The 12,896-nt window shown below is 40.0% G+C and overlaps 1 protein-coding gene across 2 annotated transcripts in view; it reads left to right on the top strand.

The window, feature by feature from the left end:
- Positions 1-12,896, top strand: part of Ripk1 (receptor interacting serine/threonine kinase 1) — a 33,741-nt gene that overhangs the window by 14,603 nt on the left and 6,242 nt on the right. For both annotated transcript variants that reach the window (XM_021180251.1, XM_029468644.1), the window contains exons 6-9: positions 227-376; positions 4,650-4,726; positions 10,709-10,799; positions 11,679-12,209. In XM_021180251.1, coding sequence (XP_021035910.1) covers positions 227-376; positions 4,650-4,726; positions 10,709-10,799; positions 11,679-12,209 — 849 coding nt within the window. The remainder of the gene's footprint in view (positions 1-226; positions 377-4,649; positions 4,727-10,708; positions 10,800-11,678; positions 12,210-12,896) is intronic.

Consider the following 12,896-nt stretch of genomic DNA (forward strand, 5'->3'; position numbering starts at 1 on the left):
TGAATTTTGTTTCTCTTCTGCAAATTCAAAACATCATCCTATCATTTCTGTAGTAGTCTGCATCAACTCCTTGCCACAAGACTGTTACTTTATGGAATGAGACAGCCATGGAAAAATCATATCCTAGGTAGAGACAAAAGAGCAGTATTATCCAGGTCCTGGCATCTTCCTGCTTGAGAGTAAAGTGGAACTGAGAGCCCCAACTGAAGTTCATCCCTCTTTGCAGATGTCATCTGTACTGAGCAGTTCGTAGTCTGCATAAAATCTGGGAACAGGCCAAATGTAGAGGAAATCATTGAGTACTGTCCAAGGGAGATCATCGGCCTCATGGAGCGGTGCTGGCAGGCGATCCCAGAAGACAGGCCAACATTTCTTGGTAAGAATGGGTCGCGTGCCTATTTAGGATGCATCTAACATAGTGACTCTCTTCAGTAAGGTGACACTGGTAATTTCGTTACTTTTCCTGTTGCTGCGACAAAATAGAGGACAAAGCAACTCAAAGAAAAGGTTTAGTTTGGCTCAGTTTAAGGGTAAAGCCTACCATGGCAGGACGTCACAGCAGCTACAGTACAAGGCAGCTGCCCACATTGCATGTAGAACCAGGAAGGAGACAAACATAGATGCTGGCAGTCATGTGCTCTCTTGTATTCAGTGCAAGGTCTCAGCCCATGGGATAATGCTGCCCACATTCAGGATGAGCTTTCCCTGCTTCACACCACCACAGGCACACCTAGAACTGTGTTCCCTAGCATCACCCAGAAGTGCGACCATAAATCCAATCAAGTTGGTAAGGAAAATCAGCCATCACAGTTAGAAACATATGTTGACTACCACATCACATGTAGCTTCAAACTGACTAGACAGATATCAAGCATCTTGTCAATGAAAAGGGCCTACCCTTCCCCAAAGCATGGGCTTCTTCATTTCCTCCTTTAGTTTCGGGGGATTAGCACTGTTATTGTTTTGAGGGGGGTTGGGTTTTTTGCTTTGTATTGTTTTTTTTGTTTTTTAGAGACNNGGTTTCTCTGTGTAGCCCTGGCTGTCCTGGAACTCACTCTGTAGACCAGACTGGCCTCGAACTCAGAAATCCACCTGCCTCTGCCTCCCGAGTGCTGGGATTAAAGGTGTGCGCCACCCGGCTACTGTTGCTGTTTTGAAGCACATATAATGCTTTCCATTTTAGCTCTTGTAAGTATACTATCCAGTGGTGTGAAATCCATTCTGCTTTTTCAACAACATTTATCACAATCTATTTCCAAGATTCCTCAGCCAGAGCACAACTCTGTACTCAGGAAGCATTAGCTCTGCGTCCCCTATCCTCTCTTCTCTTCCCAGCCTTAGCAGTCACAATTCTATTGACTTTGACTTCCCCTAGTGTCTCATGTAAGCCAAAATTGCATAATACTTCTGTTTTGTATCTGTCTTGTTTTACAGACTATGTCTTTAAGGTTCATCCATGTGGTGGTATGTGTCCGAATTTCCTTTTTATTGCAGAATAAGATTCTACTCTGTAGATAGACAGTTTTTGTGTGAGTGTTCATCTGTTGATAAACACTTGGCTTAACCACTTCTAGCTTCTTTCACTTATTTGCCTCCCTAGTTAGCATTCTTATTAGTATCTTTAGGAATGAATTCTGCCATTTAGGTTGGCCCTGTAGTTGAGGAAATTGAAGGAGACATGAGCGTTTCGCCCGTTCTGCACCCATCCCATCCCCTAGATTACCTAGAGTATGAAGTAGGCCAAAGGAGAAGAGCAGAGATACAATAGGAGGCATTCAGGTATGTACAAAGCATCATGTTGTTGTATTTCTGTGAGAAAAGAGAACTGGAGTTCCATCCATTCCCACTGTATAGACCAAGCTGACCTCAAATTTACAGAAATCCCCTGCCTCTGCCTTCTGGTTGCTGTGATTAAAGGTATGCCACCATGCATAGCTAAAGCCCCACCTCTTACAGGTCCCACAACTGACAGCGTTGCTGGCTGAGGACCAGGTCATACATTGAAGGTTGTTCAAAATTCAAACTGTAGCATTTTCTTGTAGGTTCTTAAACTTGTTCTAGAGTTTTAGTTTGATTCATCTGTAGTTTTTTTTTTCTTGCATGATTTTCAAGGACATTCTAGGCATGATATTATCCATATGTTATTTTATCATATTATTTAATTTTCCAGTTTGCCATTTTATCACCCTGAGTTAAGTATATAAACCTTTCTCCTTATGCATTTCTCATTCATACATGTGGAATGCATCAGACTATGTTGTAGCTTTCCTTCAGTCTTCATAAACTCTAAAAGAAAGTTTTTTACTTTTATTTACCCATTGTTTTGATTGTCATGCATCATACTACATATATTTACACTTCTAACACTATGCAGGCTATCATGACATTCCACATTTAAGAGCTTAGTCTCATGTGACTATCACCACATGGTACCCACTTAAGATACCCAGGCTTCTGCCCAGCTGACTATGAGTTTGGGTGTATATACCCCATCTCAGGTTTAGTAATAGACTCATCTGGCTCAAAAAATATTGCACTTAAATATAACTCAATGTTATAAAACATTAAATTCAGAAACAACCAGATAGAAGAGGTGTACAGGCAGTGTGTTCAGGTAGGGGTTGCTGAGCTTCTGGACCCTCTGCAGGGGATCCCCAGGCCATCTGTAGGGGAGCCCCTAGATCCTCTACAGGCAATCCCCAGACCCTTTGTAGGTGTGCCTCCCTCTCAGCATTTTTTTCACTAACCTAGAAACTCTTTGGACCCCAACAATTATGGGCTTATATAGGAGTTTTATTATGTGGTCACACATAATAAATCATTTTAGTGACTGAACTTATTAATCTTTAGTTCCTCTCCCGGCATCACACAGTGGTCCCCAGTATTCCAGTTCTAATCAGTGTTGCGGCCTTGCTAGAGACCATCCCTTGAGCTAAGGTTGTTAACTCCCCCTGCTTCTGCCCCAATTACCTTATTTCATTAGGAGATTCAGAGATGTTTCAGAGCTGCTGTGGTATTGTAAGAGCTTGTTACCAGCTTCGCGCAGGAAAGTTGTGGCTTCCTCCTTGATGATCTCTTATATCATCCTGGCAGGGGTTGACAAGGCTGCAGGTTGTCTTAGTTATGTTTCTGTTGCTGTGATAAGACACCAAAACCAAGACAACATAGACGAAAGAGCTTATTGCAGCTTACAGTTGCAGAGGGCTAGGACTACCATGACAAGGAGCACGACAGCAGGCAGTCAGGCATGGTGCTCACATCTAGAGACACAACCGTAAAGCAGAGATAGTTAACTGAGAATGTCTTGGGTTTTTGAAACCTCAGAAGCCTGCCCCCAATGACACACCTCCTCCAACAAGGCCACACAGACTAATTCTTCCCAAAGAGTTCCACCAACTGAGGACCAAGTACTCGAATATATAAACCTATGGGGGCCATTCTCATTCAAACAGAAGTCTAGGCTGTCCATTGAATTTGTGGGAATAGGGTAAAAATCATGGTTGTTTTCTGTGATATTAGTTGGTTAGTAGATTGATCATTGACCAAAGGTTTCGAGTGCTAGTAGGCTGCTGCATGCTTACTTCTCTGACTAGGAAAAAAAAAAAGCTTTTGTTGTTTTGTTACTGCTGTTGTCTGTGCCTGGTGATATTTCTGGATTGCTTGTTTTTTCAGCTTTAACCATGGGATGTGTGAGTGAGGCACAGTGAACTTTGTGCCATGTGTTTTCACAGACCATGAAGTCCAAGCCACTTTGTCTACCTTTCTTTCTTCCAGAGTATCTATATGTTTTATATATAATATTTAGGTTATTTTATTATACTTAGATGGAACAATAAGGGAAAACATTACTAGTCTATCCTAGAACTGAAGATTTCCTGTTTTGTTTTGTTTTGTTTTGAAGATGAGGCCTCACTCTGTAAAGTGCAGGCTAGCTTGGAAGTCATCCCTGAATTTGTGTCAGGCTCTGTCTCAGCCTGGGGTTACATGCATAATTCACCATGTCCAGCACCACCCCCACTTCCATTCTAGTAGCTGTAGTTTCTTAGTGCCAGAGATAGAAAACATGGAGTTCCATCATCTTTATTCACTTGGCAATTACCTCACACTATCGGGACTATGCTGTGGCCAGAGAAAGGTACACTGTTCTGCTGAAGCAAGGGACTGCAAGTGTTATCCCTATAATGTCTACCTGGCATTGAGCTCTAGTCTTTTTATCAGTCAGTTATTTGGGGTTTCAAACTTTATTTCATTGCTTTGTCTACACACTATGGTAAGTAGCTGAGAAATAATAGATTATTAATATTTGACATTTTAATTACGAAATGGGGGGGGGGCTGGGAAGTTGGCCTGGGAAGTTGGTAAACTGGCTTATAAGCAAGAGGACCTGAGTTTAATCATCACATTAAGAAGCCAGTTGTGATGATAAACACTTGTAATTCTAGTGCCAGGGAGGAGATGACAGGCAGAGGCTGCTTGTCCAGGCAGACTAGCCTTGGCAGGGTCTAGGCCAGCAAGAGACCCTGTCTCAAAAAGCAGAGTGAATGACAGCTAAGGAACAGCTAGTGTTGTCTTTGGGCCAACATACACACCTACACACATGTGAACATGTACAAAAGATAAAACATTTAAAATACTGTTTTTTCATACAGGCATTGAAGAAGAATTTAGGCCTTTTTACTTAAGTCATTTTGAAGAATATGTAGAAGAGGATGTGGCAAGTTTAAAGGTGAGTGATCTAGCAAGTGCCCAGAACAGCAGCGTACCAAAATGCATTATCAATCATGAAAGCAAATGCAGTGTAATTTGTTGCTGAGATTTGAAGTAAGCTAGCTTAGTGAACACACATACACACACACACACACACACACACACACACAATTAGCAATTATTTGAAGTATCACATTGTCAGTTGGGCCCATTTTTCCATGCATGAAATGAGAGGGAAATATATGTAACAATACAAAAAAGAAAAAGAAAAAGAAAGAGAAAGAGAAAGAGAAAAGGAAAAAGAAAAAGAAAAAGAAAAAGAAAAAGAAAAAGAAAAAGAAAAAGAAAAAGAAAAAGAAAGACACCCACATCACTTGAAGAGACTGGATTATACTACAAGTGGGTTAGTCATTCTGAGGAACTTATAAAATACTTCCTAGGGATATGGCTCAATGATAGATTATGCATGAGGCTTTGAGTTCTTTTTCCAGCACCACAAAACAAGCAACTACACACACACATACACACACACACACAGAGAGAGAGAGAGAGAGAGAGAGAGAGAGAGAGAGAGAGAGAGAGAGAGAAAGAGAAGGAACATGTCTATTAAGATAGCCAAAGGAATATAAAAATAAAAATGCTAACCCACAAGTTAATGCTGAGAGGGAAGTTTTAGAGAAGCAAGCAGATAATATTGCTGGGGAGAGTCATTTGAGAACCACACATGCTTTCAAGAAAAGCTGGTTTCTCAATGCACTTTGTGCTAAGTTCTGAGTGACAGCCGTACCTAAGACTGAAGTGGAGAATTTGCTGTCTGGAATCTGAGAGGTACATCAAAGTGCAGTTTCCACTCAATCTGCTCTTCCTCTCCCTCTCCCTGTCCCTCTCTCCTAACCTCTCCCACCTCTTCCTTCCCTCCCTCCTTAGTCATCACTATGCTGCCATAACTCTCTCAGGATTACACATCTATAGATGTGAAAAGTAAACTTCAATAAACAACCAAGGCTATCGAACTGATTTCCAAGTAAGTAGGTAGGTAGATTAAAAAAAAAAAAAGCTAGTTAGAATTTCCGGACTTCGAAGGAATACTTAGACTATAAAAGAGACATACAATAATCAAAGTAGATAGCAGGAGGGGAAAAGCATTACCTCAAGCAGGAATGCTTGATAATGACAAAGAGGTTCAGTTCACAGAAAGATACAGTAGCTTTCAATATGAACATACCCATGGTAACATTTTCTTAAATATACAAATCAAAAATTGACAGAACTCAAAGAAAAATAGACAAATCACCATAAAAAGAGATAGTAATACAGCCATCTTTAATAGATACAGCAAACAGATTCAAACAATCAGGAAGGAGTTAGACTGTTTAAAACACGTTTTTAATACAAGACCTAATACAAACATATAAATCTCTCTATCAGTTAACCTCTAAATGACTGCTGTATTAGTTTTATTTCCTTACTGTGATAAAATATTCTGACAAAAGCAACTTACAGGAAGAAGGGTTCATTTGTCTCACAGTTCCAGGTTCAGCTAATTATAATGAGTCAAGACAGCAGGAACTTAAAGCAGCTAGTCATATTATCATCCACAGTTGAGAGCAAGACACTGTTAATTCATTAACTCATGTTAATATGCTGCTTGTTTTTTCCACTCTCTCTAATTCTCTCTGCCAAAGGAGTGGTGCCACATATAGTGAGCTTATCATCTAAGTGATCAAAATAACCCCCCACAGACTTGTCCACCAGACAATCTAATGTAGACAGTCTCCTACTGAGACTCTCTTCCTAGGTGATTGATTCTAGAGTAGACAGTTAAAATTAACCGTCGCACTTCCCTTTGAATAGCAACCGTCACACCTACCTTCACACACAGAACATTTTTTAAACGAACATATATAAATATTTGAAAAGGAACTGAAGAGGTGACTCAGTGATTAAGAGCCCTTACTATTTCTCCCAAGGACTTAGAAGCACAGAACCCAGAGGAGTCTTAACAAGTCAGAAAGACAAGCTACTGCATCAAATCATGAAGAGAAGCAAGACAGAAACACACACTCAGCAGACTCAAGTACATCTCTATGAGTTTGAGGCTAGCCAAATCTATATAGTGGGACTCTGTTTCAAAAACAAACAAGCAAAAATGCACAGACAAAATACTGAAGTCAGCAAATCACCAAAGAGAATACTCAAGCAGCCAACAACTACATCAGAAAAGCATATAACCCTATTAGTAATCTGGGAAATGCAAAATAAAACCATACTAGGTGATACAGAGTGTCTATAGATTGGCAAACATGCAGAAACTTTTCAAAAAGACATGAGAGAATGCTAAATATATGCTGAAATAATCGTGGGATGAAAGAAGCATATAGCCCACTAAAGCTTTTAGCTTTCCTAATGTCACTGATATATAGAACACAGTCCTAATGACAAATCCCACCAAATTCTCTAGAGAACACAACAAACTTGTTGGTATGGGGGGAAAAGAAAGAAAGGAACAAACAAACAAACATACCACCCTAGGAAACAGATGATGTAGCTAAAACAATGTTTTTAAACCAGAATCATAATAGGAAGAAATACCATATCACTGACGAGCAAATCTCTGACCTGTATCTGATCTCACAGAAAAACAAATTGAATCACTTCGTTTTTCACCCCGAAGATTACCATTTTTGAATGATGGATAATAGTGTTGGTAAAAATGCAGAATAATAGACAGTGACTTCACCAATTGGTGAAGTTTCTTGGAAGCTGAATTAGCTATCAGGCGTTGTAAAGATCTGTCCTCACATATGTGTTCAAAGCATTATGAAACTGCCAATGCATGGGTACTCACAGTGTTAGGAGTGCATCCTAGCACACACACGCAAACATGTAATATCAAAAGCACTTATACCTTAGTTAACAAGTAAAAATTTGGGAACAATGTGAATATCTTAAATAGATGCCCCAAACCATGACTGATCTGAAAACATACAGTCTGTATTGAGAAGAGGTGAAAATGAATATAACGACTCAGAAGAGTCTTCAAGACTTGATAATGTAAACAAAAAGTCACGTAACAGCACTGTTGTGATTCACTTCATATTAAATCGTGTGTGTGTGTATTTGTATACTTTGGAATGTGTATGCCCATGCCGAGAGGGAGAAAAGGGCTATGCCTCCCACTCTGAATGAGATTCCCTGTAGAGGGTTGGAGGGAATGGCACACAGAGGTGGTTCTGCATGTTCTACATTGTGTGAATTTTCAAGACTGTTACTTAAGTACATATGTATTGAAAAATAGCTATAAAAATCACTTTCACAAAATGTTTTTAAAATGCTTGAAAGTGCTAGGCATGGTAACATACTTTAATCCCAGCACTCAGGAAATAGGGGCAAGTAGTATCTGTGAGTTCAAGGCCAACCTAATCTATATAACATCATAGAGTTCCAAAACAACATAGGGCTACATTGTGAGACTCTGACTCAAACAAAACACTACTTAAAGCTAAACTTGGTAATAAGTAAAAGCAATATTTAAAATGCTACAATATGTAGACATACAATATGCTGTAGCGTTCCTTCCCAAATAATGCATTTATTCAGGAAATGATTTTGAACCACTTATTGATATCAATATTCTGTTAAGTACAAAATACAAATGTGAATAAGAAAAAATCTTAGAGGAAAGTTATAAAAATGTTAACCTTATATCCTTGGTAGGATTTTGAAAAATATAATTTTCTACAATTCATATTTTTAATAAAAATGTTATTTATATAAAGAAGATTATCTCTCTTATCACCTTCCCCTTATCCTGAGGATTGATTTTAGGACCTTGTGCTTACTAGGCAAAGACTCTTTGATTAAGCTGTATCTCCACCCCTACTTTGTAATTATTGTGATAAAATATGCATAAAATTAACTTTTCTAGCCATGTGAAGTATATAGTTCGGGGTTGCTTAACCATCACCACTCTACTGGCTGGTTTTTGTGTCAATTTGACACAGCTGGAGTTATCACAGAGAAAGGGGCTTCAGTTGAGGAAATGCCTCCAAGAGATCCAACTGTAAGGCAGTTTCTCAATTAGTGATCAAGGGGGAAAGGCCCCTTGTGGGTGGTGCCATTCCTGGACTGGTAGTCTTGGGTTCTATAAGAAAGCAGGCTGAGCAAGCCAGGGGAAGCAAGCCAGTAAAGAACATCCCTCCATGGCCTCTACATCAGCTCCTGCTTCCTGATCTGCTTGAGTTCCAGTCCTGACTTCCTTTGGTGATGAACAGCAATGTGGAAGTGTAAGCTGAATAAACCCTTTCCTCCCCAACTTGCTTCTTGGTCATGATGTTTGTGCAGGAATAGAAACCCTGACTAAGACAACCACTTTCCATTTCTAGAGTTTTATCATCACAAACACAAACTCAACTTACTAAATAATAAGTCCCTAATTCTCCCTCTCCCCAGCCTCTGGGGAATCTTTATTTTCTGTCTCTGAATTTGCCTGTTCTAGGTAGCCCAAGGAATAAAACCATATGGTGTTTTTCCATTTGTGGAAGTATTTTGTTTACCATGCCATTCATTTTGTTGGTGAATAACATTCCACTGTGTGGGTAGTACCACAGTTGTCTATGACAACTCCTCTTGATAGATGTCAGGCCTGTTTCTCCCTTTGAGCTGCTGGTTGATGCCATGAAAACAATGTTGTACAGGCTTTTGGGCCGAATGTGTGCTTCCATTTCTTTGTGCTATTTACTTAGGGATGGAATGGGTAGACCATGCAGACATCCTGTTTCACTTTTAGGGGCCTTTAAACTATTTTCCATGGCATCAGAACCATCTCACAGCAGCAGTCTACAAGAGTTCAGTTGCCAAATCCTCACAAACACGCTGTTTTATGCTGTGATTGTCCTTTGTTTATTCTATTCAATGTAAAGTAGCATTTTCTGGTGGTTGAGCATCTCTCCTAGGCTGCTGCTAGTTCCCTATATATATATCTTCTTTGGAGAAACACTGCTTCGGTTTTTTCCACTTTAGGGGTGTTTGTATGTTGTTTTTGGTTTTGACAGTGTCAAACTAAATAGCCAAAGCTTGTCTCCAACTCATAATCCTCCTGACTCCACCCCACATGCTGGGGTTATAGATGTGTCCCACCCATGTGCCTGGCTAGAATACTGTTATAGTGCTTGGGATCCACCCAGGACCTTGCACGTGCTGGGCAGTATTCTACCATCCAGTTACATCTACAACCCTCCCTTTGCAAGTTTCTAAATTGGGTTATTTGTAGGATTGTGGATGGTTGTGGTAGTTGTTGTTGCTGTTGTTGTTGAGTTGGAGAAGTTCTTTATATATTCATTTACAAATATATTCCCATCCTGTGGGTTGCCTTTTCACTCCTTTGGTAGTTTCTTCAAATGCACACACTTAAATTTTGATGTGACATAAATTTGATTTGATTGCATGAGAACCATTAGCTGTGCTTTTGGTGTCATTGTCAGGAAATTGTTGCAGGGACCAGCGTCATGACTATTTTCCTCTGTACTTTCTTCTAAGAGTATTATACTTTGATCCCTTAAATTTGAGTCACTGATGTATTTTGAGTTAATGTTTGTATATAGTTTGGGTCCGTCTGCATTTTTTATATGTCTATGTCCAGTTTTCCCCTCGCTGAATGTTCCAGGCCACCCTGGTCAAACATCAGTCAGCCATGTAATGGGGTGGAGAATATTTCTAGGCTATACCTTTTCTGCACTTTTGATCTGTGTGTCTGTTTTATGTAAGTATCAGCACTCTGACTTTGTTCCCTTTGGGGGACTTTTGAAATCAGGAAATATAAGTCCTCCAACTATGTTAATTTGACATATCGATTTATCTCTTGGAAAAATGTTTAGTTTGTTAGAAAAGGTTACTGCTAATTAAATTTGTATGAAATATCTTAATGTTGTGAAGAGATGGATTCTTTTCAAAATAATTTTCTACTGGTTACTAAAGTGTGTACATGTCTTCTCACTTATAGAAAGAGTATCCAGATCAAAGCCCAGTTTTGCAGAGAATGTTTTCACTGCAGCATGACTGTGTACCCTTACCTCCGAGCAGGTCAAATTCAGGTAACACACCTATTCGTTCATTTGCATACTCGCTCATTTACTCTATCCCTAAAATACTTCTGAAAACGTAAAATCAAACAACTGACTTAATAGAATTTATGTGTCCTCTAGAATCCAGTCACATACATATCTTGGAAATACTTTTTAACTATATGCTCACCAAAACAACAGTGTCCTGACATAATGATCTGATGCACTTCACAGAAAGATGGTGACACTTAAGGAGGAAGTCAGGGACACATGTGGGTACATAGTCCTTGAGATCAGAGCACTGCAGAAAAGTTGGTCTCAGACTCACACAGGAGTGCTTTTTCATTATGTCAAAAGGGAAGACAGTGTGAGATACCAAGGTCACTGCCGTGTGTATGTATGTATGTATTGTATGTATGTATATGTTGTATGTGTGTCTAAGTCTGTGTACCATATATGGACAGTGTCCATGGCAGCATTAGATCTGGAACTTTAGTTGCAGATTGTTGTGAACCACCCTAAGTCCTTAGCAAGAATAGTGCCCTGAATCACAGAGCCATCTCCAGCCCTCCTACTGACTTTTCAAGAAGAAAAGAACAATAGGATGTGCCCAGGACTTAGCTGCTGCTTTTTTTAGACTCCACATGGTTTCAAGGTGATAGTCACCATCTCGGTCCAACCCAAGTCCCCTTCTGCCTCAGCTATCCCTGCAACACTCTCTCTTGTGTTGCTTGTGATAATTTCTTTGTGTTCTTGCTTGGCAGCCAGGGTTCCTGCTGATCATATACTAAACTTAGAGGAAGGAGATTGTTATATGTTTTGCATGGTTCTTTTTCAGTATGTCACTCAAGGACAGGTTCACAAAAGTGTCACTTACTTATTGTACTGATCATGTCTTCTCTGCTACAGAACAACCTGGATCACTGCACAGTTCCCAGGGATTCCAGATGGGTCCTGTGGAGGAGTCCTGGTTTTCTTGCTCCCCAGAGTACCCACAGGACGAGAATGATCGCAGTGTGCAGGCTAAGCTGCAAGAGGAAGCCAGCTATCATGCTTTTGGAATATTTGCAGAGAAACAGACAAAACCACAGCCAAGGCAGAATGAGGCTTACAACAGAGAGGAGGAAAGGAAACGAAGGGTCTCTCATGACCCCTTTGCACAGCAGAGAGCTCGTGAGAATATTAAGAGTGCAGGAGCAAGAGGTCATTCTGATCCCAGCACAAGTCGTGGAATTGCAGTGCAACAGCAGTCATGGCCAGCCACCCAAGCAGTTTGGAACAATGGATTGTATAATCAGCATGGGTTTGGAACTACAGGTACAGGAGCTTGGTATCCGCCAAATCTAAGCCAAATGTATAGTACTTATAAAACTCCAGTGCCAGAGACCAACATACCGGGAAGCACACCCACCATGCCATACTTCTCTGGGCCAGTAGCAGGTAAATGAGTTTTTAATAGTCCCCATATTTTCCTTTTTTATCCCTGAGAATGAAGCACTACTAGCATTGTTGTTGAGTGTAAGTTATTCATGGAGACAAAGAGTATATTACTTAGAGCCTGTAGCAGACAGGTGCAGCCTTCCACATTGAAATGGTCTCCATTAGACCACTTGGTGTGTAATTGTGTTTGCCTATGACTCATCATGGATGCCTCCAGTGTGGATTATAGATCCTTATAACTGATAGGCATTTCTCTTTAGGCTGTGTGAGATGCTAATCTCAAGCTACCCAGCCACTCCAATAAATGGAAAGTATTTTCTTAAATTCTTTTATCTTGCTTCTTGTCTTCTGAGTGTAGGAAAGAAGTCTTAGGTATTTTTGTTTCTTATTTAGATATAGACTACAATTTGTGGTAAGAAAGATGGTTTTCATTTTCCATAGCTCTCTCTGGTAATATCCAAGCTAATTGATGTGGTTTCTAATACTTTAGCATTGAAGTAACTTAGTATTCACCATTATTACCAAATAATAGTTCCCATGCTGCTTTCGCTTAACCAGATGTCATCAATAACCCTTCACTTATCCAGATGTTAGCAATAGCGGTACTGTATCCTAGCAGTCCTGGAACCAGCATATGTAGGAGAAGCTTTGAGAACCACTGAGCGGGCTGTGTAGCTCAGTGGTACA

The sequence above is a fragment of the Mus caroli genome, chromosome 13 (assembly GCF_900094665.2).
Source record: "Mus caroli chromosome 13, CAROLI_EIJ_v1.1, whole genome shotgun sequence".
Classification (NCBI taxonomy): Eukaryota; Metazoa; Chordata; class Mammalia; order Rodentia; family Muridae; genus Mus; species Mus caroli.